We start from the raw sequence: 27,541 nt of genomic DNA on the forward strand, positions 1-27,541 counted from the left end.
CCTCCGAAGCCGAGGTTGAGTCTGTCTTCCGTGGCCGAGGCCGAGTCCGAACCCCTGGGTCGGGCGAGGCGGAGGTCGTCGGCTGAAGCCAGGGCGGAGTCCGAGCCCTGGGGTCGGGCGAAGCGGAGTTCGTCGTCTTCTGGGACTTAGCCCGAGTCCGAGCCCTGGGTCGGGCGGAGCGGAGTTCGCCGTCTTCCGGGACATAGCCCGAGTCTGAGCCCTGGGTCGGGCGGAGCGGAGTTCGCTGTCTTCCGGGACTTAGCCCGAGTCCGAGCCCTGGGTCGGGCGGAGCAGAGTTCGCCGTCTTCCGGGACTTAGCCCGAGTCCGAGCCCTGGGTCGGGCGGAGCGGAGTTCGCCGTCTTCCGGGACTTAGCCCGAGTCCGAGCCCTGGGTCGGGCGGAGCGGAGTTCGCCGTCTTCCGGGACTTAGCCCGAGTCCGAGCCCTGGGTTGGGCAGAGCGGAGTTTCCTGTGGTGCCTTCGGCAGGGCCTGACTGCCTGTCAGCCTCACTCTGTCAAGTAGCAGCGCAGTCGGTGTGGCGCAGGCGGCGCTGTCCTTCTGCCAGGCCGGTCAGTGGAGCGGCGAAGTGACGGCAGTCACTTTGGCTCTGCCGGGGGGCGCGCGTCAGGATAAAGGTGTCAGGCCACCTTTGCATTAAATGCTTCTGCGATTTGGTCGGTTGGTGCGGCGATTTAGTCAGGGTTGCTTCTTAGCGAAGGCAGGGCCTCGGGCGAGCCGGGAATATGTTCGCCGTCGGAGGGGGGCCTCGGGCGAGACGGAAATCCTCCGGGGTCGGCTGCCCTTGTCCGAGGCTAGGCTCGGGCGAGGCGTGATCGAGTCGCTCGAATGGACTGATCCTTGACTTAATCGCACCCATCAGGCCTTAGCAGCTTTATGCTGATGGGGGTTACCAGCTGAGAATTAGGAGTCTTGAGAGTACCCCTAATTATGGTCCCCGACAAGTCTGCTAAAGGTTTTCTCATCTAATGGCTTGGTGAAGATATCGACTAATTGATCTTTTGTGTTTATGTAGGCTATCTCGATATCCCCCTTTGTTGGTGATCCCTCAAAAAGTGATACCGAATGTCTATGTGCTTAGTGCGGCTGTGTTCAACGGGATTCTCCGCCATGCGGATAGCACTCTCATTGTCACATAGGAGAGGAACTTTGCTCAATTTGTAGCCATAGTCCCTGAGGGTTTGCCTCATCCAAAGCAATTGCGCACAACAATGGCCTGTGGCAATATACTCGGCTTCGGCGGTTGATAGGGCCACTGAATTTTGTTTCTTTGAAGCCCAAGACACCAGGGATCTCCCCAGAAACTGACAAGTCCCTGATGTGCTTTTCCTATCAATTTTACACCCTGCCCAATTGGCATCGGAATATCCTATCAAATCAAAGGTTGATCCCCTGGGGTACCAAAGCCCAAACTTAGGAGTGTAAACTAAATATCTCATGATTCTCTTCACGACCCTAAGGTGAACTTTCTTAGGATCGACTTGGAACCTTGCACACATGCATACGAAAAGCATAATATACAATCGTGATGCACATAAATAGAGTAAAAATCCTATCATCGACCGGTATACCTTTTGATCTACGGATTTACCTCCCGTGTCGAGGTCGAGATGCCCATTGGTTCCCATGGGTGTCTTGATGGGCTTGGCATCCTTCATTCCAAACTTTTTAAGAATGTCTTGAATATACTTCGTTTGGCTGATGAAGGTGCCCTCTTGGAGTTGCTTGATTTGAAATCCTAAGAAATATCTCAACTCTCCCATCATTGACATCTCGAATTTTTGAACCATGATCCTACTAAACTCTTCACAAGTAGATTTGTTAGTAGACCCAAATATGATATCATCAACATAAATTTGGCATACAAACAAATCATTTGCAATTGTTTTAGTAAAGAGTGTAGGATCAGCTTTTCCGACTTTGAAGCCATTAGTGATAAGAAAATCTCGCAGGCATTCATACCATGCTCTTGGGGCTTGCTTGAGCCCATAAAGCGCCTTTGAGAGTTTATAAACATGGTTAGGGTATTCACTATCTTCAAAGTCGGGAGGTTGCTCAACATAGACCTCTTCCTTGATTGGTCCATTGAGGAAGGCACTTTTCACGTCCATTTGGTAAAGCTTAAAGCCATGGTAAGTAGCATAGGCAAGTAATATGCGAATTGACTCAAGCCTAGCTATGGGTGCATAAGTTTCATCGAAATCCAAACCTTCGACTTGTGAATAACCCTTGGCCACAAGTCGGGCTTTGTTCCTTATGACCACACCATGCTCATCTTGCTTATTGTGGAATACCCACTTGGTACCTACAACATTTTGATTAGGACGTGGAACCAAATGCCATACCTCATTCCTCGTGAAGTTGTTGAGCTCCTCTTGCATCGCTAGCACCCAATCCGAATCTCTTAGTGCATCCTCCACCCTATATGGCTCAATAGAGGACACAAAAGAGTAATGTTCACAAAAATGAGCGACTCGAGATCGAGTCGTTACCCCCTTATGGATATCACCAAGAATGGAGTTGATGGGGTGATCTCTTTGAATCGCCTGGTGGACTCTTGGGTGTGGCGGTCTTTGACCCTGTATTTCTTGTTCATCTTCCTTGTCTTGATTATCTTCATCTCCCCCTTGATCATTGCCCTCTTCTTGAGGTGGCTCATCTTCTTGATCTTCTTCTTCATCTCCTTGAGCCTGTTCCTCATCTTGAGTTGGTGGATATGCTTGTATGGAAGATGACGGTTGATCTTGTGCTTATGGAGGCTCTTCGGATTCCTTAGGACACACATCCCCAATGGACATGTTCCTTAGCGCAACGCATGGAGCCTCTTCATCATCTAGTTCATCAAGATCAACTTGCTCCACTTGGGAGCCATTAGTCTCATCAAACACAATGTCACAAGAAACTTCAACTAGTCCAGTGGACTTGTTAAAGACTCTATATGCCCTTGTGTTTGAATCATATCCTAGTAAAAAGCCTTCTATAGCCTTAGGAGCGAATTTGAATTTTCTACCTGTTTTAACAAGAATAAAACATTTGCTACCAAAGACTCTAAAATATGAAACATTGGGATTTTTACCGGTGAGGAGTTCATATGATGTCTTCTTGAGGATTCAGTATAGGTAGAGCCGGTTGATGGAGTAGCAGGCGGTGTTAATCGCCTCGGCCCAAAACCGGTCCGGTGTCTTGTACTCATCAAGCATGGTCATATGGTTTGTGCACCCGCTATCAATTATCCAGCTTGAGCCCCTAGATGCATAAACCTGCAAAACAATTTAGGCCTTGTTCTTAGGTACCCAAATAGTCTTGGGTCCTTTGACGTTAGAAACAAGCACCTTGGGCACCCAAACACAAGTCTTTGATCCCTTGTGTTTGACACCAACATATTTTGCAACTACTTTGCCTGGTTTGTTAGTTAAAACATAAGATGCATCAAAAGTCTTGAATGAAATAATTGGCTCATTTGATGCAGTAGGAGATTTCTTTTTAGGCAATTTAACACGGGTTGATTGCCTAGAGCTAGAAGCCTCATTCTTGTACATAAAAGCGTGATGGGAAATAGAATGAGACTTCCTAGAATGAATTCTCCTAATTTTATGTTCAGGATAACCAACAGGATATAAAATGTAACCCTCATTGTCCTGAGCCATGGGAGCCTTGCCCTTAACAAAATTAGATAATTTCTTAGGTGCATTAATTTTGACATTGCTTCCCTGTTGGAAACCAATGCCATCCTTAATGCCAGGGCGTCTCCCATTATAGAGCATGCTCCTAGCAAATTTAAAATTTTCATTTTCTATTTCATGCTCATTAATTTTTGCAGTAAGTTGAGCTATGTGATCATTTTGTTGTTTAATTAAATCTAGGTGATCATGGATAGCATCAACATTAATATCTCTACATCTAGTACAAGTAGCAACATGTTCAACAGTAGATGTAGAGAGTTTGCAAGCATTTAAATCATCAATCTTAGCATGTAATATAGCATTCTCATTTCTAAGATTGGAAATAGAATCATTGCAAACATTTAAATCTTTAGCCTTAGCAATTAATTTATCATTCTCAATTTTAAGGCTAGAAAGTGATGCATTCAATTTATCAATCTTAGCATTTAAACTATCATTTTTATTTTTAAGACTGAAATTGAATCATTACAAGCATTTAATTTTTTCACCTTAGCAATTAAACTAGCATTCTCATTTCTAAGGTTGGAAATAGTGTCATGGCATATGCTAAGCTCATTAGTCAATTTTTCACATTTTCTATTTCCTGAGCATAAGCATTCTTTACCTTAACATGCTTTTTATTTTCCTTAATAAGAAATTCCTCTTGGCTATCCAAGAGTTCATCCTTCTCATGAATGACTCCTATCAATTCATTCAATTTTTCTTTTTGTTGCATGTTTAGGTTGGCAAAAAGTGTGAGTAAATCATCTTCATCATCACTAGAGCTAGCCGCATCGCTAGATGTTGTATATTTTGTGGAGGCTCTAGATTTTACCTTCTTCTTTTTGTCGTCCTTTGCCATGAAGAATTTGTGGCCGACGTTGGGGAAGAGGAGGCCCTTGTTGACGGCGATGTTGGCGGCGTTCTCGACGGAGGAGGAGTCGGTGGAGCTCTCATCGGAGTCCCATTCCTGACACACATGGGCATCGTCGCCCTTCTTCTTGTAGTATCTCTTCTTTTCCTTCCTCTTTCTCTTCTTGTCGTCGCCCCTGTCACTATCACTAGATAATGGACATTTAGCAATGAAATGATCGGACTTACCATATTTGTAGCACACCCTTTTGGAACGGGGTTTGTAATCCTTCCCCTTCCTTTGTTTGAGGATTTGGCGAAAGCTTTTGATGATAAGCGTCATTTCCTCGTTGTCAAGCTTGTAGACATCAATGGGGATCCTACTTGGTGTAGAATCCTTCTTTTCTTCTTCTGTTGCCTTGAATGCGATGGGTTGCACCTCGGGTGTGGAGGTGTCGCCTTGCTCCAAGTTGATGATTTGTTTGGAGCCTTTGATCATCAATTCAAAGCTCACAAACTTTCCTATAACCTCCTCGGGAGACATTAGCTTATATCTGGGATCACCACGTATTAATTGAACTTGAGTAGGATTACAAAATACGAGTGATCTAAGAATAACCTTGACCATTTCATGGTCATCCCATTTGGTGCTCCCAAGGTTGCGCACTTGGTTCACCAAGGTCTTGAGTTGGTTGTACATGGCTTGTTGCACCTCTCCTTGGTTGAGGACCAACCGACCGAGCTCCCCCTCGATCGTATCTCGCTTAGTGATCTTGGTCACCTCATCTCCTTCGTGCGCGGTTTTGAGTACGTCTCAAATCTCCTTGGCACTCTTCAACCCTTGCACCTTATTAAACTCCTCTCGACATAGAGTGGCGAGGAGTATAGTAGTTGCTTGGGAATCAAAGTGCTTGATTTGGGCGACCTCGTTCGAATCATAGCCTTCGTCCCCTACGGATGGTACCTACGCTCCAAACTCAACAATATCCCAAATACTTGCGTGGAGTGAGGTTAGGTGATGCCTCATTTTATCACTCCAAATACAATAATCTTCACCATAAAAAACCGGTGGTTTGCCTAGTGGGACGGAAAGTAAATGAGTGCATCTAGAAATGCGAGGATAGCGTAGGGGAATCTTACTAAACTTCTTGCGCTCATGGCGCTTAGAAGTGACGGACGGCGCGTCGGAGCCGGAGGTGGATGGCGACTGAAAGTCGCCTAGAGGGGGGTGAATAGGCAAATCTGAAATTTATAAACTTTAAGCACAACTACAAGCCGGGGTTAGCGTTAGAAATATAATCGAGTCCGAAAGAGAGCGGGAAAACAAATCACAAGCGAATAAGAACGGATGACACGGTGATGTGTTTTACCGAGGTTCGGTTCTTGCAAACCTACTCCCCGTTGAGGTGGTCACAAAGACCGGGTCTCTTTCAACCCTTTCCCTCTCTCAAACGGTCACTTAGACCGAGTGAGCTTCCTTCCTTGATTTCTCGGGTCACTTAGACCCCGCAAGGACCACCACACAATTGGTGTCTCTTGCTTCGCTTACAAGGCTTTGAGAGTAAGAATGAGAGAAAGAAGAAATTCAACCAAGCAACAAGAACAACAAAAGAACACAATTCGATCTTCTCACAAGTCCTAAAAACTAGAGTTGAATTGTGGACTTTGATTCGATCTGAGGCTTTAATTTGTGTCTTGGAGTGTTGTGTATTGCTCTTGTATTGAATGAGGAGTAGTGAATGCTTGGATGCCTTGAAGAGTGGTGGTTGGGGGGTATTTATAGCCCCAACCACTAAAATGGTCGTTGGGGAAGGCTGCCGTCGTATGGCGCACCGGACAGTCCGGTGCGCCAGCCACGTCACCCAACTGTTATGGTTTGACCGTTGGAGCTTCTGACACGTGGGCCACCGGACAGTCCGGTGGTGCACCGGACATGTCCTGTTCACTGTCCGGTGCGCCATCTGGCGTCTGCTCTGACTTCTGCGCGCGCAGTTGCACTGTTCACTGTAGACTTTTGCAGACGACCGTTGGCGTAGTTAGCCATTGCCCCGCTGGCACATCGGACAGTCCTATGCTACATCGGACAGTCCGGTGAATTATAGCGGAGTGGCTTCCCAAATTCCCGAAGGTGGCAAGTTTGGAGTCGATCTCCCTGGTGCACCAGACACTGTCCGGTGGCACACCGGACAGTCCGGTGCGCCAAACCATGGCAGCCTTCGGTTGTCTTTTGCTCTTTTTATTTGAACCCTTTCTTGGACTTTTTATTGGTTTGTGTTGAACCTTTGGCACCTGTAGAACTTATAATCTAGAGCAAACTAGTTAGTCCAATTATTTGTGTTGGGCAATTCAACCACCAAAATCATTTAGGAAAAGGTGTGAGCCTACTTCCCTTTCAATCTCCCCCTTTTTGGTGATTGATGCCAACACAAACCAAAGCAAATATATAAGTGCAGAATTGAACTAGTTCACAAAAGGTAAGTGCAAAAGGTTACTTGTAATTAAACCAATTTACATTTCATAAGATATGCATGGATGGTTTCTTCTAATTTTAGCATTTTGGACCACACTTGCACCACTTGTTTTGTTTTTGCAAATATTTTGGAAATTCTTTCTCAAAGTCTTTTGCAAATAGTCAGAGGTATATGAATAAGATTTTGAGAAGCATTTTCAAGATTTGAAATTTTCTCCCCCTGTTTCAAATGCTTTTCCTTTGACTAAACAAAACTCCCCCTTAATGAAATTCTCCTCTTAGTGTTCAAGAGGGTTTTAGATATTAATTTTGAAAGAGGTCATACCAATTTAAAATTATATCAAAAATAAGATACCAATTGAAGAACTTCTTTAATACAAATTGAAAAGACTATATTTTTTGAAATTGGTGGTGGTGCGGTCCTTTTGCTTTGGGCTCATACTTTCTCCCCCTTTGGCATGAATCGCCAAAAACGGATACTTGTGAGTGAAATATAAGCCCTTTTACTTTCTCTCCCCCTTTGGCAAACAATATATGAGTGAAGATAATACCAAATTGGAGAGCGATGCGGAGTGACGGTGAAGGATGAATAATTCGTCTGAGTGGAGTGGAAGCCTTGTCTTTGCCGAAGACTCCATTTCTCTTTCAATCTATGACTTATCATGAAATACACTTGAAAATCACATTAGTCATAGCATATGAAAGAGAGGTGATCAAAGGTATATAAATGAGCTATGTGTGCAAAATATCAATCAAAATTCCTAGAATCAAGAATATTTAGCTCATGCCTAAGTTTGGTAAAAGTTTTCTCATCTAATGGCTTGGTAAAGATATCGGCTAATTGTTCTTTGGTGCTAACATATGCAATCCCGATATCCCCCCGTTGTTGGTGATCCCTCAAAAAGTGATACCGAATGACTATGTGCTTAGTGTGGCTGTGCTCAACGGGATTATCCGCCATGCGGATTGCACTCTCATTATCACATAGGAGAGGAACTTTGGTTAACTTGTAACCATAGTCCCTAAGGGTTTGCCTCATCCAAAGTAATTGCGTGCAACAATGGCCTGCGGCAATGTACTCGGCTTCGGCGGTGGAAAGAGCTACTGAGTTTTGCTTCTTTGAAGCCCAAGACACCAGGGATCTTCCCAAGAACTGACAAGTCCCCGATGTGCTCTTTCTATCAATTTTACACCCTGCCCAATCAGCATCTGAATAACCTATTAAATCAAAGGTGGATCCCCTGGGTACCAAAGACCAAACTTAGGAGTATGAACTAAATATCTCAAGATTCGTTTCACGGCCCTAAGGTGAACTTCCTTAGGATCGGCTTGGAATCTTGCACACATGCATACAGAAAGCATAATATCCGGTCGAGATGCACATAAATAGAGTAAAGATCCTATCATCGACCGGTATACCTTTTGATCTACGGATTTACCTCCCGTGTTGAGGTCGAGATACCCATTAGTTCCCATGGGTGTCTTGATGGGCTTGACATCCTTCATCCCAAACTTGGTGAGTATGTCTTGAATATACTTGGTTTGGCTGATGAAGGTGCCTTCCTGGAGTTGCTTCACTTGAAATCCTAGGAAGTACTTCAACTCCCCCATCATAGACATCTCGAATTTTTGAACCATAATCCTACTAAACTCTTCACAAGTAGATTTGTTAGTAGACTCAAATATGATATCATCAACATAAATTTGGCATACAAACAAATCATTTTCAATAGTTTTAGTAAAGAGAGTAGGATCGACTTTTCCGACTTTGAAGCCATTAGCGATAAGAAAATCTCTTAGGCATTCATACCATACTCTTGGGGCTTGCTTGAGCCCATAAAGTGCCTTAGAGAGTTTATAAACATGGTTAGGGTACTCACTATCTTCAAAGCTGGAAGGTTGCTCAACATAGACCTCCTCCTTGATTGGTCCATTGAGGAAGGCACTCTTTACGTCCATTTGATAAAGCTTGAAGCCATAGTAAGTAGCATAGGCAAGTAATATACGAATTGACTCAAGCCTAGCTACGGGTGCATAGGTTTCACCGAAATCCAAACCTTCGACTTGTGAATATCCCTTGGCCACAAGTCGGGCTTTGTTCCTTGTCACCACACCATGCTCATCTTGCTTGTTGCAGAAGACTCATTTGGTTCCTACACATTTTGGTTAGGACGTGGAACAAGATGTCATACCTCATTCCTCGTGAAGTTATTGAGTTTCTCTTACATTGCCAACACCCAGTCTGAATCCCTTAATGCGTCTTCCACCCTGTATGGCTCAATAGAATACACGAAGGAGTAATGTTCACAAAAATGAGCAACACGAGATCAAGTGGTTACCCCCTTTTGTATATCACCGAGGATAGTGTTCACGGGGTGATCTCGTTGTATTGCTTGATGGACTCTTGGGTGTGGCGACCTTGGACCCTCATCATCTTCCTTGTCTTGATCATTAGCATCTCCCCCTTGATCATTGTCCTCCTCTTGAGGTGGCTTCTCTTGATCTTCATTTCCATCATCTTGAGCTTGATCCTCATCTTGAGTTGGTGGAGATGCTTGCATGGAGGAAGATGGTTGATCTTATGCTTGTGGAGGCTCTTCGGATTCCTTAGGACACACATCCCCAATGGACATATTCATTAGCGTGACGCATGGAGCCTCTTCATCATCTAGCTCATCAAGATCAACTTGCTCTACTTGAGAGCCGTTAGTCTCATTAAACACAATGTCACAAGAAACTTCAACTAGTCCAGTGGACTTGTTAAAGACTCTATATGCCCTTGTGTTTGAATCATAACCAAGTAAAAAACCTTCTACAGCCTTAGGAGCAAATTTAGATTTTCTACCTTTTTTAACAAGAATAAAGCATTTGCTACCAAAGTATCTAAAATATGAAACATTGGGCTTTTTACTGGTGAGGAGTTCATACGATGTCTTCATGAGGATTCGGTGAAGGTAGAGACGGTTGATGGCGTAGCAAGCGGTGTTGATTGCTTCCGCCCAAAACTGGTCCGGAGTCTTGTATTCATCAAGCATGGTCCTTGCCATGTCAAGTAGAGTTATATTCTTTCTCTCCACTACACCATTTTGTTGAGGTGTGTAGGGAGAAGAGAACTCATGCTTGATGCCCTCCTCCTCAAGAAAGCCTTCTATTTGTGAGTTCTTGAACTCTGTCCCATTGTCGCTTCTAATCTTTTTGATCCTTAAGCCGAACTCATTTTGAGCTCGTCTCAAGAATCCTTTTAAGGTCTCTTGTGTTTGAGATTTTTCCTGCAAAAAGAACACCCAAGTGAAGCGAGAATAATCATCCACAACAACTAGACAGTACTTACTCCCACCGATGCTTATGTAAGCTATCGGGTCGAATAGGTCCATGTGGAGTAGGTCAAGCGGCCTATCAGTCATCATGATGTTCTTGTGTGGATGATGAACACCAACTTGCTTCCCTGCTTGACATGCGCTACAAATCCTGTCTTTCTCAAAATGAACATTTGTTAGTCCCAAAATGTGCTCTCCCTTTAGAAGCTTATGAAGATTCTTCATCCCAACGTGGGCTAGTCGGCGATGCCAGAGCCAACCCATGTTAGCCTTAGCAATTAAGCAAGTGTCGAGTTTAGCTCTTTTAAAATCAATTAAGTATAGCTGACCCTCTAACACTCCCTTAAATGCTACTGAATCATCACTTCTTCTAAAGACAGTAACACCTATATCCGTAAAAAGACAGTTGTAACTCATTTTGCATAATTGAGAAACAGAAAGCAAGTTATAATCTAAAGAATCTACAAGAAAAACATTGGAAATAGAATGGTCAGGAGATATAGCAATTTTACCAAGTCCTTTGACCAAACCTTGATTTCCATCCCCGAATGTGATAGCTCTTTGGGGATCATGTTTTTTCTCATAGGAGGAGAACATCATTTTCTCCCCTGTCATGTGGTTTGTGCACCCGCTATCGATGATCCAACTTGATCCCCCGGATGCATAAACCTACAAAACAAATTTAGGCCTTGTTCTTAGGTACCCAAACGGTCTTGGGTCCTTTGACATTAGAAACAAGCACCTTGGGTACCCAAACACAAGTCTTTGACCCCTTGTGTTTGCCGCCAACATATTTGGCAAGTATTTTGCCTAATTTGTTAGTTAAAACATATGATGCATCAAAAGTCTTAAATGAAATGTTATGTTCATTTGATGCAATAGGAGTTTTCTTCTTAGGCAATTTAGCATGAGTGGATTGCCTAGAACTACATGCCTCACTCCTATACATAAAATCATGATGAGAGCCAGAGTGAGACTTCCTAGAATGAATTCTCCTAATTTTGTGTTCGGGATAACCGGCAGGGTATAAAATGTAACCCTCGTTATCCTGAACCATGGGAGCCTTACCCTTAACAAAATTAGACAATTTCTTAGGGGCATTAAGCTTGACATTGTCTCCCTGTTGGAAGCCAATGCCATCCTTAATGCCTGGGCGTCTCCCACTATAGAGCATGCTTCTAGCAAATTTAAATTTCTCATTTTCTAAGTCATGCTCATTAATTTTAGCACTAAGTTGAGCTATGTGATCATTTTGTTGTTTAATTAAGGCTAGGTGATCATGAATAGCATCAACATTAATATCTCTACATCTAATGCAAATAGTAACATGCTCAACGGTAGATGTAGAGGGTTTGCAAGTATTTAATTCACCAATCTTAGCATGTAAAATAGCATTCTCATCTCTAAGATTGGAAATAGAAACATTGCAAACATTTAAATCTTTAGCCTTAGCAATTAATTTTTCATTCTCAATTTTAAGGCTAGAGAGAGATGCATTCAATTTGCCAATCTTAGCAATTAAATTAGCATTATCATTTCTAAGATTAACAATTGAATCATCATTAATATTTAATTTCTCAACCTTAGCAATCAATTTATCATTTTCAAATTTAAGATTGGAAATAGTGTCATGCCAAGTGCTTAGCTCACTAGTTAATTTTTCACATTTTTCTATCTCCTGAGCATAAGCATTTTTAACTTTAACATGCTTCTTATTTTCTTTAATAAGGAAGTCCTCTTGGCTATCCAAGAGTTCATCCTTCTCATGAATTGCACTAATCAATTCATTTAATTTTTCCTTTTGTTGCATGTTTAAGTTGGCAAAAAGGGTGAGCAAGTTATCCTCATCATCACTAGAATTTTCCTCATCACTAGAAGTTGCATACTTAGTGGAGGATCTAGATTTTACCTTCTTCTTCTTGCCGTCCTTTGCCATGAGGCACTTGTGGCCGACGTTGGGGAAGAGGAGACCTTTGTTGATTGCGATGTTTGCGGTGTCCTCGTCGGAGGAGGAGTCGGTGGAGCTCTCGTCAGAGTCCCATTCCCGACAAACATGGGCATCGCCGCCCTTCTTTTTGTAATACTTCTTCTTTTCCTTCCTTCTTCCCTTCTTGTCGTTATCCCTGTCACTATCACTAGACAAAGGACATTTAGCGATAAAATGATCGGGCTTACCACATTTGTAGCAAACCTTCTTGAAGCGGAGTTTGTAATCCTTCCCTCTCCTTTGCTTGAGGATTTGGCGAAAGCTTTTGATGATTAAAGCCATCTCCTCATTGTCGAGCTTGGAGGCGTCGATGGGGAGCCTACTTGATGTAGACTCTTCTTTCTTCTCCTCCGTTGCTTTCAAGGCAACGGGTTGCACCTCGGGTGTGGAGGTGGCGCCTTGCTCGATGATTTTCTTGGAGCCTTTGATCATCAATTCAAAGCTCACAAATTTTCCTATTACTTCCTCGGGAGACATTAGTTTATATCTAGGATCACCACGAATTAATTGAACTTGAGTAAGGTTAAGAAATACAAGTGATCTTAGAATAACATTGACCATCTTATGGTCATCCCATTTGGTGCTCCCAAGGTTGCGTACTTGGTTCACCAAGGTCTTGAGCCAATTGTACATCGCTTGTGGCTCCTCCCCTTGATGAAGCATGAAGCGACCGAGCTCCCCCTCGATCGTTTCCCGCTTGGTGATCTTGGTCACCTCATATCCTTCGTGCGCGGTCTTGAGCACGTCCCAAATCTCTTTGGCACTCTTCAACCCTTGCACCTTATTATACTCTTCTCGACTTAGAGAGGCGAGGAGTATAGTGGTGGCTTGGGAGTTGAAGTGCCGGATTTGGGCAACCTCGTCCGAGTCATAGCCTTCATCCCCTATGGATGGTTCCTGCGCACCAAATTCAACAATGTCACAAATACTAGTGTAGAGTGAGGTTAGATGGTGCCTCATTTTATCACTCCACATACAATAATCTTCACCATAAAAAACCGGTGGTTTGCCTAGTGGGACGGAAAGTAAAGGGGTGCATTTGGAAATGCGAGGATAATGTAAGGGGATCTTACTAAACTTCTTGCGCTCATGGCGCTTAGAAGTGACGGAAGGCGTGTCGGAGCCGGAGGTGGAGGGCGACGAAGAATCGGTCTCGTAGTAGACCACTTTCTTCATTTTCTTCTTATTGTCGCCACTCCGGTGCGACTTCACGCGGGGAGGTGACTCCTCCCTCTTCTTGTTGCCGGACTCCCCCGATGGAGCCTTCCCGTGGCTTGTGGCGGGCTTCTCGCCGGTCACCATCTCCTTCTTGGCGTGAGCTCCCGACATCACTTCGAGCGGTTAGGCTCTTAATGAAGTACCGGGCTCTGATACCAATTGAAAGTCGCCTATAGGGGGTGAATAGGCAAATCTGAAATTTATAAACTTTAAGCACAACTACAAGCCGGGGTTAGCGTTAGAAATATAATCGAGTCCGAAAGAGAGGGGGAAAACAAATCACAAGCGAATAAGAACGTATGACACGGTGATTTATTTACCAAGGTTCGGTTCTTGCAAACCTACTCCTCGTTGAGGTGGTCACAAAGACCGAGTCTCTTTCAACCCTTTTCCTCTCTCAAATGGTCACTTAGACCGAGTGGGCTTCCTTCCTTGATTTCCCGGGTCACTTAGACCCCGCAAGGACCACCACACAATTGGTGTCTCTTGCTTCGCTTACAAGGCTTTGAGAGTAAGAATGAGAGAAAGAAGAAAGCCAACCAAGCAACAAGAACAACAAAAGAACATAAGTCGATCTTCTCACAAGTCCTAAAAACTAGAGTTGAATTGTGGACTTTGATTCGATCTGAGGTTTTGATTTGTGTCTTGGAGTGTTGTGTATTGCTCTTGTATTGAATGAGGAGTAGTGAATGCTTGGATGCCTTGAAGAGTGGTGGTTGGGGGGTATTTATAGCCCCAACCACTAAAATGACCGTTGGGGAAGGCTGCTGTCGTATGGCGCATCGGACAGTCCGGTGCGCTAGCCACGTCACCCAATCGTTAGGGTTCGACCATTGGAGCTTCTGACACGTGGGCCACCGGACAGTCTGGTGGTGCACCGGACATGTCCTGTTCACTATCCGGTGCGCCATCTGGCGTCTGCTCTGACTTCTGCGCGCGTAGTTGCACTGTTCACTGTAGACTTTTGCAAACGACCGTTGGCGCAGTTAGCCGTTGCTCCGCTTGCACACCGGACAATCCAGTGAATTATAGCGGAGTGGCTTCCCAAATTCCCGAAGGTGGCAAGTTTGGAGTCGATCTCCCTGGTGCACCGGACACTATCCGGTGGTGCACTGGACAGTCCAGTGCGCCAGACCATGGCAGCCTTCGGTTGTCTTTTGCTCTTTTTATTTGAACCCTTTCTTAGTCTTTTTATTGGTTTATGTTGAACCTTTGGCACCTGTAGAACTTATAATATAGAGCAAACTAGTTAGTCCAATTATTTGTGTTGGGCAATTCAACCACTAAAATCATTTAGGAAAAGGTGCGAGCCTGTTTCCCTTTCAGCGACGAAGAGTCAGTCTCGTAGTAGACCATCTTCTTCATCTTCTTTTTCTTGTCGCCACTCCGATGCGACTTGTGAGGAGGTGATCCCTCCTTTAGCTTGTTGCCGGATTCCTTCGATGGAGCCTTCACGTGGCTTGTGGCGAGCTTGTCGCCGGTCACGATCTCCCTCTTGGCGTGATCGAGTGGTTAGACTCTAATGAAGTATCGGGCTCTGATACCAATTAAAAGTAGCCTAGAGGGCGGTGAATAGGCGGAATCTGAAAATTATAAACTTAAGCACAAACTACAAGCCGGGGTAAGCGTTAGAATTAAACCCGAGTCCGAAAGAGAGGGTGAAAAACAAATCAAAAGCAAATAAAGCGGATGACACGATGATTTGTTTTACCGTGGTTCGGTTCTTGAAAACCTACTCCCCGTTGAGGTGGTCACAAAGACCGGGTCTCTTTCAACTCTTTCCCTTTCTCAAACGGTCACCTAGACCGAGTGAGCTTTCTCCTTAATCAAACGGGTCACTTAGACCCCACAAGGACCACCACACAATTGGTGTCTCTTGCTTTGATTACAAGTCTCTTAGAGAACAAGAATGAGGAAGAAGAAAACGATCCAAGAACAAGAGCTCAAAGAACACGAGCAAAACACTCTCTCTAGTCACTAATTGTTTGGAGTGAATTTGGGACTTGGAGAGGCTTTGAATCTTTTGAATTGTGTCTAGTATTGAATGCACCTAGCTCTTGTATTGGATGGGATGTCTGAAAATCTTGGATGCTTGGAGTGGTGGTGGTTGGGGGTATTTATAGCCCTCAACCACCACATAGCCGTTGGGGAGGCTATATGTCGATGGGCGCACCAGACAGTCCGATGCGCCACCGGACACTGTCCGGTGCGCCAGCCACGTCACCCAACCATTAGGTTCTGAAGATTCTGACCGTTGGAGCGCTGTCTTCATGTCACACCGAACAGTCTGGTGCTGCACCGGACAGGTACTGTTCACTATCCGCTGCGCTTCTGACGCTTGCTCTGACTTCTACGCGCACTGTTCACGCACTGTTCACGCTTTTGCAGACGACCGTTGCGCTGTTAGCCGTTGCTCCGCTTGGCGCACCGGACAGTCCGATGAATTATAGCGGAGCGCGGCCTCAGAAACCCGAAGGTGAAGAGTTTGGAGTCGATCGCCCCTGATGCACCGGACACTGTCCGTGGTGCACCAGACAGTCCGATGCGCTAGACCAGGGTTCTCTTCGGTTTCTTTTGCTTCTTTCTTTTGAACCCTAACTTGGTCTTTTTATTAGTTTGTGTTGAACCTTTATGCACCTGTAGAATACATAATCTAGAGCAAACTAGTTAGCCCAATATTTCTGTTGGGCATTCAACCACCAAAATTATTTATAGGAAAAGGTTTGACCCTATTTCCCTTTCAATGACACACTAAAAAAGACAGGTATTCATGGTACGAACTAAATGTAGGTTTGAGTCACTGTAATAGTAGCAACTCCACTAAACTCCATCCTGTTATTACTATATATTTGTAAAAAAAATTCGGATCTCACCCAAGCTGAGTTTTTTGGTTACAAAATTCTGGTCCCATTCTTTGTATTACTTTTGCAGCTCTATAGCAATTAAAAGTTTATCTAGAACAAAATGCTTTTGCTTAGGAATAGAGATTCAAATCCTTTTAGCTTAATCTATTGATAAATTGATATCCACACGAATAATATGTAAGGTAAGGAATCAACCTTTATCCGGGATAGATGAACAACACCAAAGCACATTGGGCATGGCTCACAGGATGCATAAATTTCACAATCCGACAACACAATTTTTCTGAGCTTTTTGCAAGCCTCGTTTACAAAAGATACATTGGTTATAAGAGATGAGTATTCTCTTGCCTTAACAATGGAAGGAAGATTTTGTAGAATGTAGTGAGGTTGAGAAGAGGCATGTATCGACAAATACACAGGCAGAAAACATCAAGCAGGAAGGTGGAATGTGTGGTAGTCGCAAAATATGAACCTGGTGGATTGTAAGGATCTGACGACAACCATTACATCAAGCATTCTCATTGGGCGACAGATACCTGCAAGCATTCCAACAAACATCCCAAAAATTGAATATATCTAAAATATCAAATGAAACTATGTTTTACTGAACGTTTAGGCATATTCTGAAACAAAGAGGATGATTACAAAATCTATAAAACAAACATGCAAGATGAATATCTTATAATTTTTGAGAGAAATGAAACTCTTGCACAAGAGGAAATTGATGTCGTTAAACAAGTAATTCTTTTTCTTATTAGCATATATCAACGCAAAAAACAAAAGGTGCAAAACCATGTTTTCAAACACAGTTGCATTTGACAACAAAGCTATTAACATCATGTTAAACTACAATGCAAATATCTAACAAACAATCGATGCCAAATCTTAGTTCTAGATATTTAGATTGCCATATGAAGATACCAAAGAATGACAAGAAACTTTTTATCGCACTTTCCTTGCAACAAACAATTTTATGCAATTGTACTTTAAAATATCGTAAAACTTATCTCACATATCCAATAAAGGAATTGCAACACCAAATTAATAAGTAATGACTACTGCAACTGCTAGCTCTTGGGTCTATGAGAGTATGAGTATTAGAGAAACTAAATAAAATCAATAGCAGCACACAGAATATGGTAAAAACGAGAACACTATCATACAATCGGTTATAGGTTTGCGACACTGTAAATCAAAGCAATCCCTAGAGTTCAAGCATATAGCTTATAATTTTAACTAAAGGAGAAACATGAGCCAAAAGAGAAGAATATGATAGCACCTCCACTTCAGAATCTGAAGAAATAAGAATCCTGCTTAGAGTTGATGCTCTCAACTTTCTTCGGAGGGGACTGCTTCTTAACCGGCACGGCCTTTTCAGGTAGTCTTTTGCTTCTTTACACTCATGACCTTCTCAATCTCATCTTCTGCATTTCTCTTACCTGCTCATTTTGATTAAAAAAATCTTGTGACTTAGTGATAAGTATGGTACATACAAATCAACAAGACAGACACATTCAACAATTATTACAATGCAACAACAGAGATATGAAATGTCTTACCCTTCTTTGTAGATTTCTCCTCTAGAACCGAGGCAGCAGCCTTAACACTGGACTTCTTGTTTGGCTTACCCATAATGCCTCAGCTAAAAGAAATGGGAGCACTAATTTAAGAATAAGGCATTTACAATACTAATACATCACGGAAGGAACACATGAAGCCATCACTTTGTAGAAAATTTGATTGACATTTTGAATGGGGAACTAAAGTGCAAAAGCTCAATTTGGTTTCGGGAACATGAAGTCCAAAAGATTCCATTGTATTGAGAGGATGGATACACTGGGTAGTAAAGGTCATTAAGGCTATGGACTCATTTGTTCAGAACCTGAAAAATACATTACCAAACATAGAACAAACAATTCCCTCATCGTGGTTTCATGAAAATACAACTAGGTAGCGACTTGCTACAAAGGCATCATCACAAACATCTGAAAAACTCTGAAAAATAGAAAATGAATTAACATTCCATGTTGCATATTTAGAAGTTGGAAACAAGAGCAAGTGACCAACCTATTGATTGCTAGTTTTTTGTAGTTGGGCGTGGTTTGTTGTTCGCCTGCAGGCTACAGAGTAGGGCGCCACTCCCTACCCTGACGGCCCTCAGTCCTTGATATGCCCGCATGGCCTCTCTCCTTCAAGTGGACGCGTCGTCGATAGAGGTTGAGCCATGATGTGGCTGTGCCGCCTCTCGATTTGGCCAGCGATGAACTCCTGCGGGCCTTGGAGCCCCCTCGGCGAACGTAAGCGAGGTGGACGCGCCCGGATGGTGAGAGAATGTGTGGTGCGTACCCGAGGACGAAGACATCGGTGCCGAGGCAGAGTAAAGATATAGATTTTAACCGTTGTCGTCGTCTAGTTTTATTATTTAATATTTTTAAAGATATTTTATTTATATAATAAATTTTGTGACACTTATTTCTACACAGAGTTATTATACATGTGAAATTTGATTCTGGCATACATAATTACATATGTAATACATCTGGATGTATCGTTAAATCCGGGCGCCACGTTTTGTTTTGTTCTGTTCTCAACCACCTACTACAGCTGTCCGCATTAGGTATTTAGGGGCAAGGATTAAGGACTCAAAGTAGAATAGTGAAGTGAAGCGACAGCCGACAGTAGAAGATTTTAGCACTTCCCCTCAACTCGATTTAGAGGGTGTTTGGTTAGAGGGACTAAAGATTAGTCTGTAGTTTTTATTCTCATTTAGTCCTTTTTTTGCCAAACACTAGGACTAAAATATGAACTAAAATGATTTAGTCTTTAGTCCTTCACATATGTGCTAAAAGGGACTAAATCATATTAATTCCACATTTACCCCTCATTTAGTTCAATTGTACTAATAGCAGGAGAATGTTAAATGCTATTTTAGTCTTCTTATGAGTCATTTAGTATATTCTTACTATTTTAGCCCCTAGAACCAAACATGTTATGGACTAAACTTTAGTCCCCTAGCTAAACTTTAGTCCCTAGACTAAGAGAGTGTTTGGTTTCTAGGGACTAATTTTTAGTCCCTACATTTTATTATATTTTAGTTCTAAAATTACTAAATATAGAAACAAAAACTTTATTATAGTTTCTATATTTGATAATTTATAGACTAAAATAAAATAAAATAATGAGACATTAGTCCCTATAAACCAAACACCCCCTAAAGAAACCAAACATAACCTTACTTTCCCATGCGGCCAGCAGTAGCACCGCGCCCTCTTGTTTCAACGGCAGCCAAGTACGGACCGGAATTCGGAGCCCGAAAGCGACGCCCCTGCCCCCAGTCCCTGTTCAGCGGCTGCGGCCCACGGCCCACGGGCCCGTACCAGCAGCGCAACGCTCCTGCCTGCAGCCCTCTGCACACGCCCGAAGCGTCCGCGAACGGCAAAGGACGTGGCGAGGCCCACAGCCAGCGTCCCGTGCGCGGGGGCCTCACCAGGCAGCGTCCCACGTGATGGCGGGGCCCGCGCCTCCCGCGCGCGGGCGATTGGACTCCGTGCTGGGGTCCGATCCGATCCCGACCCGGCGCCGCAACCGCTGCTGCTGACAAAAAATCACCAGAAATAAAATAAATAAAAATCCCACAGAAGAAAAAAAACACCCCGAAAATTCTCCCTCGCTCTCTCTCAGTCTCTCTCTCCGTGAGGGAGGAAGTTGGGCTTCGTTCTCGAGTACTCTTCGTTCTCAGGCGGCCCCCGGCTGCTTCTGCTGGTCGCCGCCCAGCTCCAGGTACGCGCGAGGGCCGAAAAAAACCTCGTCTCCCTTTCCTCTAGCTAGCCTGCTCGAGATTGTTCGTACTTTTGCTCCGGGCCGGGTTGCTGTCGTCGTCGAGCTGGCTTGCACTGCACCGCGTGCGAGCGGCAGAGGAAGCTCAGTTTGGGGTTTCTAGGGTTTTGGGACGAGCACAGGGAAGGCGTCGCTCTTCTGCTCGGGTAGAGTATAGCTGCGCGGCGCTGTTCTCTGAGTTCAGGGGACGGCTTCTGGGCTGCGGCAGAGCTGTGTGCCGCCCAAATCCGGCAAATTCGGTCCGAGTTGCTTAGGGTTTGGATGCGGAAGCCGGGGTCCCTGGCGCCGTGCTCTGCGGTTCCTTGGTCCGTGTCCTGCGATTGTGTGGTTCCCTCTGCAACTGCCTGCAGGCTTCGCTGAAATTTGGGGTTCCTGCAACGAGTTGGGCTTACCTGTCAATTAGCCCTTTGGGCTAATGCCTGCAATTTGATCTCCTCCGCCGTTGTCTTCGTCAGAGCTTACTTGTTGGAGGCCCTTTAGCATTCCTTTTACTCTAGCTAAGACTATGATGCGGTGTTTTTATTCTTCCATTTTGCCTTCTTGCTTTCTACTTGACACCATTGTACCTCAAAGTTCAAATCTTCCTAACAATACCCACATAGCACGCACCGCAGCATGCCACTGTTTCCTTTCTTTTGTCAGTTTTTTTATTCCCCACTGGGTCCTGTATCTCAGGTTTCCTCACTAGGGTTACCATTTTAACACAGTTATTAGAGAAATAAGGGCCAGCCTGGTTGCCCGAGGCTGACCCAGCACCTGCGATGGAGGAGAAGGCTGTCACAAATGGAGCGGCAGCTGCTGATGTTGCTGCTCCTGATAATAAGGATAACACCAAGGAAGAGGTTAGCAAGAGCAAGGAGCCAGTAGCGAATAAGGATGCTGAAGAGCAGAACAAAGGCTCGGAAAATGGTGCTGAGGGCCATTCAGGTGGAGATGTCAATATGGCAGAGGCTGAGATCACTGAGGAAGGTGGTGGTGGTGATGCTGGTGCGGCAAAGCAGGTGGATTCTGGAGATGTCAAAACGGATGCCGATACAAAGGAAGATGCCAATGCGAGAACAGAAGAAGGTGAAGATGCCAAGATGACTGAGGCTGACGTAGGAAGTACAGAGGTCAAAGATAAAGAAGAGAAGGAAGATGAAGTTGAGAACACAAATGAGCAGGATGAATCGAAGGAGCAAGAGAAAGGTGCTTCGGCTGAGCAAGAGGAAAACGAAGGAAAAGAAACGGATGCTGATGAGAACCAAGAAGAAGAGGAAGCAGAAGAAAAGGGTTCTGCTGATAAGAAAGATGAAGCTGAAGCTGAAGGTGACAAGAAGACGGAAGAGAATAAGGAGACTCCGAAGAACAAGAAAGCAAGGAGTGCCAGGGATAGAAGCCAGGGAAAAGATAAGGAGCAGGATGGATCCAAATCCAAGGAAGCCAAAAGTTTGCTGAACACTCCAAGCCCATATGGTACCAATCGCCCTCAACGTGAGAGGAAAATAGTGGAGAGGTTGGTTGAGGTGATTGATAAAGAGCCAAACAAGAATTTCGTGGTTGAGAAGGTTCGTTGCTTGCATTTCATTTTGTCCCATTTTTTTCATTTCGGCGTGTAATAGTGTGGCTGTGGCATCTTTTTTATCACAGGGACAGGGGACTCCTCTGAAGGATATACCAAGTGGTATGTGCCTCATTTCATACTGTTTACTGTGTTTCTTTCTGTCTCTTAGGCAGCATAGTCAGCCTTCTCTTTCTGTCGAGATTTTTTTTTGTTTTACACGTGATTTGTTATGTTTTACTGGTTCTTGAATTCTTGATTGAAACTATTCTTAAATTTGATTGATGGTTTCTAGGTTTGAGTGGAACTCTTTAATTGTTTTTCGTGCATTTTCCCATCTTCTGTTTTGATTATGCACCATGACAAAAGAACAGAACCTTGTGATCTAACTGGAGAGAAGAAACCTTGTAATCTGTCAATCGCTTCAGGAAACTTTTGCTTGTTTCTCTTGTATGATGTGCCTGCCTTTAAATTTATTTGCTATTTTAATTTATATTCACTAAGGGCTTCTGTTAATAGAGCTGATTTCGTATCACCTTCATCTCGTATGGTTCTTTATTTTGTGACTAAATAAATACCCGTACTTGCCTTTTTTTCTTGAACAACGCAAGATAGCTGCATGTCATTTTATTAAGAAAAAACATATAGAGGAAGGGCCTCTAGCATAATGGTTCTATGAACAAAGTAGGTGGTGTTTATGTGGTAGGCTGTTATTAGCTTTTAAATTGAAATGGTGGTTATAACATGTTAGATCCCAGCAGAATCCAATAGCAAGATATGCAGAATCTGCGAAAGGGCCTCTAGCATAATGGTTAAGGCTTCTGAGTAGCACCTTCAGGTCCCGAGTGCGACCCCCTCAGGGGTGAATTTCGGTCTTAGTTAAAAAAATCGCCTCGCTGTGCCCCGCCCGCTCTCGGGTTACGTCTTACACGCCACCCTCCGGTTGGGTCGTTGTAAAGTGGACGGTGACGGCCCGCTAGTGATAAGGGGCCAGAGTTCGGGAATTTCTCGACCGGGACCATGTTTCGGTCTCTTCTTAATATATTACCGGGAGGGCGGTCTTTCCCTCCCTGGCCAAGTTTTTTAAGATATGCAGAATCTAAAAAAAAAAAAGAGTATGCTGGGGAACTGTATTACTGTATATCTCAGTTTTAGCCTTTTAGGGGCACGAGACTAGAACCCTACCTCAACCACAAAATGCTCCGCTATAAGCCATATAGGTGCTCCATATTTAGAGAGCACAGAACCATCGGTGAAGCTCTAAATAGGTGCTATATGCCTATGCTAGTAGCTTATCTTTTTTTTGCTCTCTGGTGTCTGCTCTAATTGTATGTCTAGCAGTAGCAAGAGGAGGCTAAAAATTTTATGGCCCTATTAATTTAGGTGAATCACTTAGCAACTTTGGTGTTATTTTTTTTGTCAGCCACCATCTTAGACGAGCAATAGATTCCCTTCGTGTTTTCTGATCTTTTCTGTCGAAATTTAAGTGGAAAATAACAATTCAGACTATAGTCTGTACAGTATCACATGGCTGATATCATTGCATCTTGTTAAGTGGAATATTTCATTATTTTGTGTAGATGGAAGTGGTATGCAATAAGTAATATTCACTCAATTTTTATCTGTTGACGTTGGTACATTCATTTTCCACTTTCTTTACTTACCTTGTTCCCTGTTTTATGATTAGTTTATCTTCTAGCCTTGCTGTCTTTTCTTTATGATGATTTGCTGAATTGCCGTTGGTTTATCAAGAGTTGACTATGGTGGTTACAAGCCAGTTGGCTACTTTGATTTCACTTATAATCTCTTGTTATGCATTGCTTCTTATATTCACAATGTGTTCTTCATTGGAACAAAGATATGTCATTCTCTTTTTTTAGGGTTTCCACCTAATGCTTAAGTTTGTGAAATTTCTTTAGTTTTATAATGTTCTCTTTCACTGATTTGCCTTTTCTTTTAAAATTTATGAACAGTGGCACACAGAATATCAAGGAAGAAGCCTTCTGATCTTAAATTTCTTCACAGTATTCTTTTTGGGAGGAAAGGCAAGGTAAATCTTGGACATATACACATAGATTTCTTTGTAACTACCAGATGCAAATTCATCTATCATCCAAGCGCTTTGTTGTATCAAGTATAACAACTACATGCAAATATGCAAGGAAACTACCACACTTTATTTCTTATAAGTGCTAGTCCCTCCAATATGTCTAAGGAGAGGAAGCACATTTAAGATTTTCATGAAATGAAAGAAGCACAATTAAGAATTAACATGTGTAATATCAAGTACAACAACTACTGAACTACATGCAAAATATGCAAGGAAACTACCACACTTTATTTCTTATGAGTGCTAGTCCCTCTTCCCTCCAATATGTCTAAGGAGAGGAAACACATTTAAGATTTTTCATGAAGTGAAAGAAGCATAGTTAAGAATTAACATACATAATTTGGCACCATGGTTGTGTAATTGTGTTATCCTTTTGCATATACTGTTCTGGAAGCAAACACATAAAGAAATAAAAGCATAAAAAACAAATAATGCAACACCCTAAGTGCTTGGTATTCTGTTTAAAGTTCCAAATGCTTGTTGAAGTGAATTTTGCTCAGTGTGTGCAGATATTAGCTGATTGCGTGTCAGGATTGTATATAGAGTAGCAAGAGTAAGGTTTGCCTAGTTTCATGGTTACTTGTTTTTTTTTATTTTGTACAATTGTCTGCTCCATTTTATATACTTTTAGCCCCAGCTATTTTTTTGAGGGTTAGTCCCAGCTATTTAAAAGATAGCTAGTTGTGGCTTGGATTCTCAAGTGAAGTATGCTTTTGTATTTTTTCCATTTGCTTCCTTAACAAATCCTAAAGTGTGACATTGCTCTTGAATGATATTAATTCTAGGTTCTATCTCTTATGCTATGTTTCAGGCTGTCGATTTTAAAGGACATATACTCCAATTCTCTGGATTTGTTTGGCATGAGAGTGATGTAAGCTTCTTTTCTAAAGCTTAATTAACTAGCCTGCTCTAGCTTGTTCAAAAATCAAAATGATTAATTTAGGCAGTTTTTGTTTGTAGGAAAAGCAGAGAGCCAAGGCAAAAGAGAAGCTTGATAAGTGTGTAAAAGACACTCTGCTGGACCTCTGTTGGACCCTTGGTATTCCAACTCCGAAAGCAAACATTAGAAAGGTTTTGTTTTCCTGCCTTGTTTTTGAAATTATATTTTGATTAATTCAATACATGACATTCTAATATAGTTTGGTTAACTCATATAGGAAGATATTGTGTCAAAGCTGTTGGACTTCATTGCTGAACCTCACTCTGCAGCTGAATCTTGGGGCTCTGATGATCAGGTTACGACACATTCGTACATTGTGATTCTATTTTCTTATCAACGAGATGTTGTTGTTGATGTTTTATGGTTGAATCAGAATTAGCTTACAAGATTATTCTCTCTGCATGCTTTATCCTTTTCCACTGGCCAGGGATCAAATTCTAAAAAACGCAAGAGAGGAGGTGAAAGTGCAAGTAAGACGCCTGATGGCACACCTAGTAGGTCGAGGAAGGTACAGTGCTAAAATTGTCTTGCATGGTGTGTTGAATATGAGTATATAACTGAAAGCTCTGAACATGACTTAAAGCTATGGCGTAGCCTTCCTTGGTGGCTATTTGACCCTAAGTTCAAATGAAGCTTTTCTTGCCTATATCTATTGTGTATTTCCAATGATTATTTTAACACGGTCATGGTCAGTTGGGTCGTCCTTCTTTTTATCATTGTATTACCTACATTCTCATTGCATGTTCTTGTTGCAGAAATTTGTCGATGACGGTACTTCTAGTAAAAGGCAGAATAAAGCGCTCCAGTATGATACTGAGGAGGATGAATCCATGAAGTCTGACAGTGAGGAAAACATAGATGAAGATTCAGATGAAGCTGCTGACAAACAGGAAGTTGACTATGGATCTGGGAAAGAAAAGGCAGGGAAGAAGTTATCGGAGGTAAAAGAATCTTCAGGTAAAAAGAAGTCAAACACAGGGAGTGGCCACAAATCAGGTCCTCCAAATAAAATTATAAAAAATCTGGTAAAAAAAGTATCATCCAAGATTCACGAGGAAAAAGAAAGCCCCAATGGTAGTGCCAAGGTTTTTTCGAGAAAGAAGAAACCCACAGCAGAAAAGGAGATCAAAGAGAAAAAGTCGTCAGGTAAAGCAGTGACCCTAATAAGTATCGCAAAATGCCCCCTTTTTGCCGGTGTTTGGAAATTTCCAGTTCAGTTCACATTTACCCACCGTGGTTCATCATTTTCTCGATATCATCCTTGTATCTTATTCTGGTGGATATTTTTGCTAATCTTTTTTAGTTGTAGACCATCATGTGGTAATTGCATTGCACTACATATGATTATTGTTCTGCGTGTGTCATGGTCACAGAAATATCTCACTTTAATAGAAATCTTCAAGACATAGATGCTTTTCTATAAAAAAAGGCGCATATGTAGTATATTAGTTTGCCTAAAAGTGGAGATATTGTATTTTATCTAGGAAAAAAGGTGACAAAAGGTAAAGGAGAATCAGCTGAAGCAGTTCTTCCCAGCAAGGACGATCTGAGGAAGACCATTACTGAAATCCTCAAGAAAGTTGACTTCAACACGGTGAGTTACAACTTTTAAAGTAGCGTACAGAAAATGGTATCACTATTGACTACTTGCAATCAACCATCAATTTTAAGTGTTAAAGGTATCTAGAAATGGTGATAGGACAATGGCACAATAGTTGCTTTCAAGAGTGTTTTTATGGTGACATACTTTCATGCATCTGTTATGGACACTTGTGTGTTGATGTCCAAGATTTGAAGTTTGGCTACAAAATGTGAACAGATGTTTGGAAACATGGATAATTGACTGCAGAAATCATTACTTATGTTCCAATTTATGTGATCCTGTGTCTATGATTATGATAGCATAGTCAATCATTTTGGAATCCCACAAGCATTTTCTCAGTTGTACTAGTTGTCATGTTTTTTTTACGAACTTTCTGTTCTTCGTTTTTAATTTCTCGTCAAAGTTTCTTATAGTAACCTGACCTCTTCGGGAATCCGATTTCGCAGGCAACTTTCAGTGACATTCTGAAGAAGCTCGGTAAGATTTTGAGACATGTTTTACTGATTTTCAGTCGTTCATGCTAGATGCACTAACAAACTTTATCTTGTAGACAATCACTACAAAATGGATCTGACCCCAAAGAAAGAAGCCATCAAAGTTATGATCCAAGACGAGTTGACCAAGCTATCAGAGGAGGATGAAGAAGGAGAGGGAGACGAAGACGCCGGGAAGAAACAGCAGCAGCCTCAGGCGCAGGAGATCGAGGCATGAGGGATCCGCGGAACCCCGTAGCTGTAGTAGCCACTGTTAATTATCCTGTACTTAGTGCGTATGTGTCGCATGTACAGGCATCCTTTGTTGATTTCAGCCACCAACTTGAGAACCTCACCCCCTGATTGTGTATGCTAAAAGACATGATGTGTAGGCAGCCTCCACACCTTTTAGCTGACTGATCGGAGAGTTACTCTTAGGCAACAACTTGTGTTTCTAGATTTGCAAATGGTGTCTGAAAGACTGAAACTCTGCATTCGCTGTGGCAGGGCGTGTACTTAATTGTTCGTGATAGGTCTGAATAACACATGGATGGACCCTAGTTGTTCGTGTTGCCTTGAGCTTTTACTCGATCCGTTTCTTCTGTGGACTCCCATTTGTGCTTAGAATTGTGTGGGGCGGGTGGTTTTCA

General features: G+C 42.8%; 1 protein-coding gene across 2 annotated transcripts; it reads left to right on the forward strand.

Moving 5' to 3' along the window:
- Positions 1-19,756: 19,756 nt before the first annotated feature.
- Positions 19,757-27,477, forward strand: LOC103626062 (protein DEK). 2 transcript variants are annotated; one of them, XM_008646442.2, is made up of 12 exons: positions 19,757-20,168; positions 20,933-21,772; positions 21,855-21,888; positions 23,739-23,815; positions 24,687-24,746; positions 24,836-24,946; positions 25,033-25,110; positions 25,243-25,323; positions 25,571-25,961; positions 26,300-26,409; positions 26,865-26,895; positions 26,969-27,477. In XM_008646442.2, the coding sequence occupies exons 2-12, from the start codon at positions 20,987-20,989 to the stop codon at positions 27,127-27,129; spliced, it is 1,920 nt and encodes a 639-aa protein (XP_008644664.1). In that variant the 5' UTR covers positions 19,757-20,168; positions 20,933-20,986; the 3' UTR covers positions 27,130-27,477. The 2 variants fall into 2 exon arrangements, with proteins under 2 accessions (XP_008644664.1, XP_008644665.1); XM_008646443.4 differs by having other exon boundaries at positions 19,949-20,168; positions 20,901-21,772.
- Positions 27,478-27,541: the final 64 nt, after the last annotated feature.

The sequence above is a fragment of the Zea mays genome, chromosome 5 (assembly GCF_902167145.1).
Source record: "Zea mays cultivar B73 chromosome 5, Zm-B73-REFERENCE-NAM-5.0, whole genome shotgun sequence".
Taxonomy (NCBI): Eukaryota; Viridiplantae; Streptophyta; class Magnoliopsida; order Poales; family Poaceae; genus Zea; species Zea mays.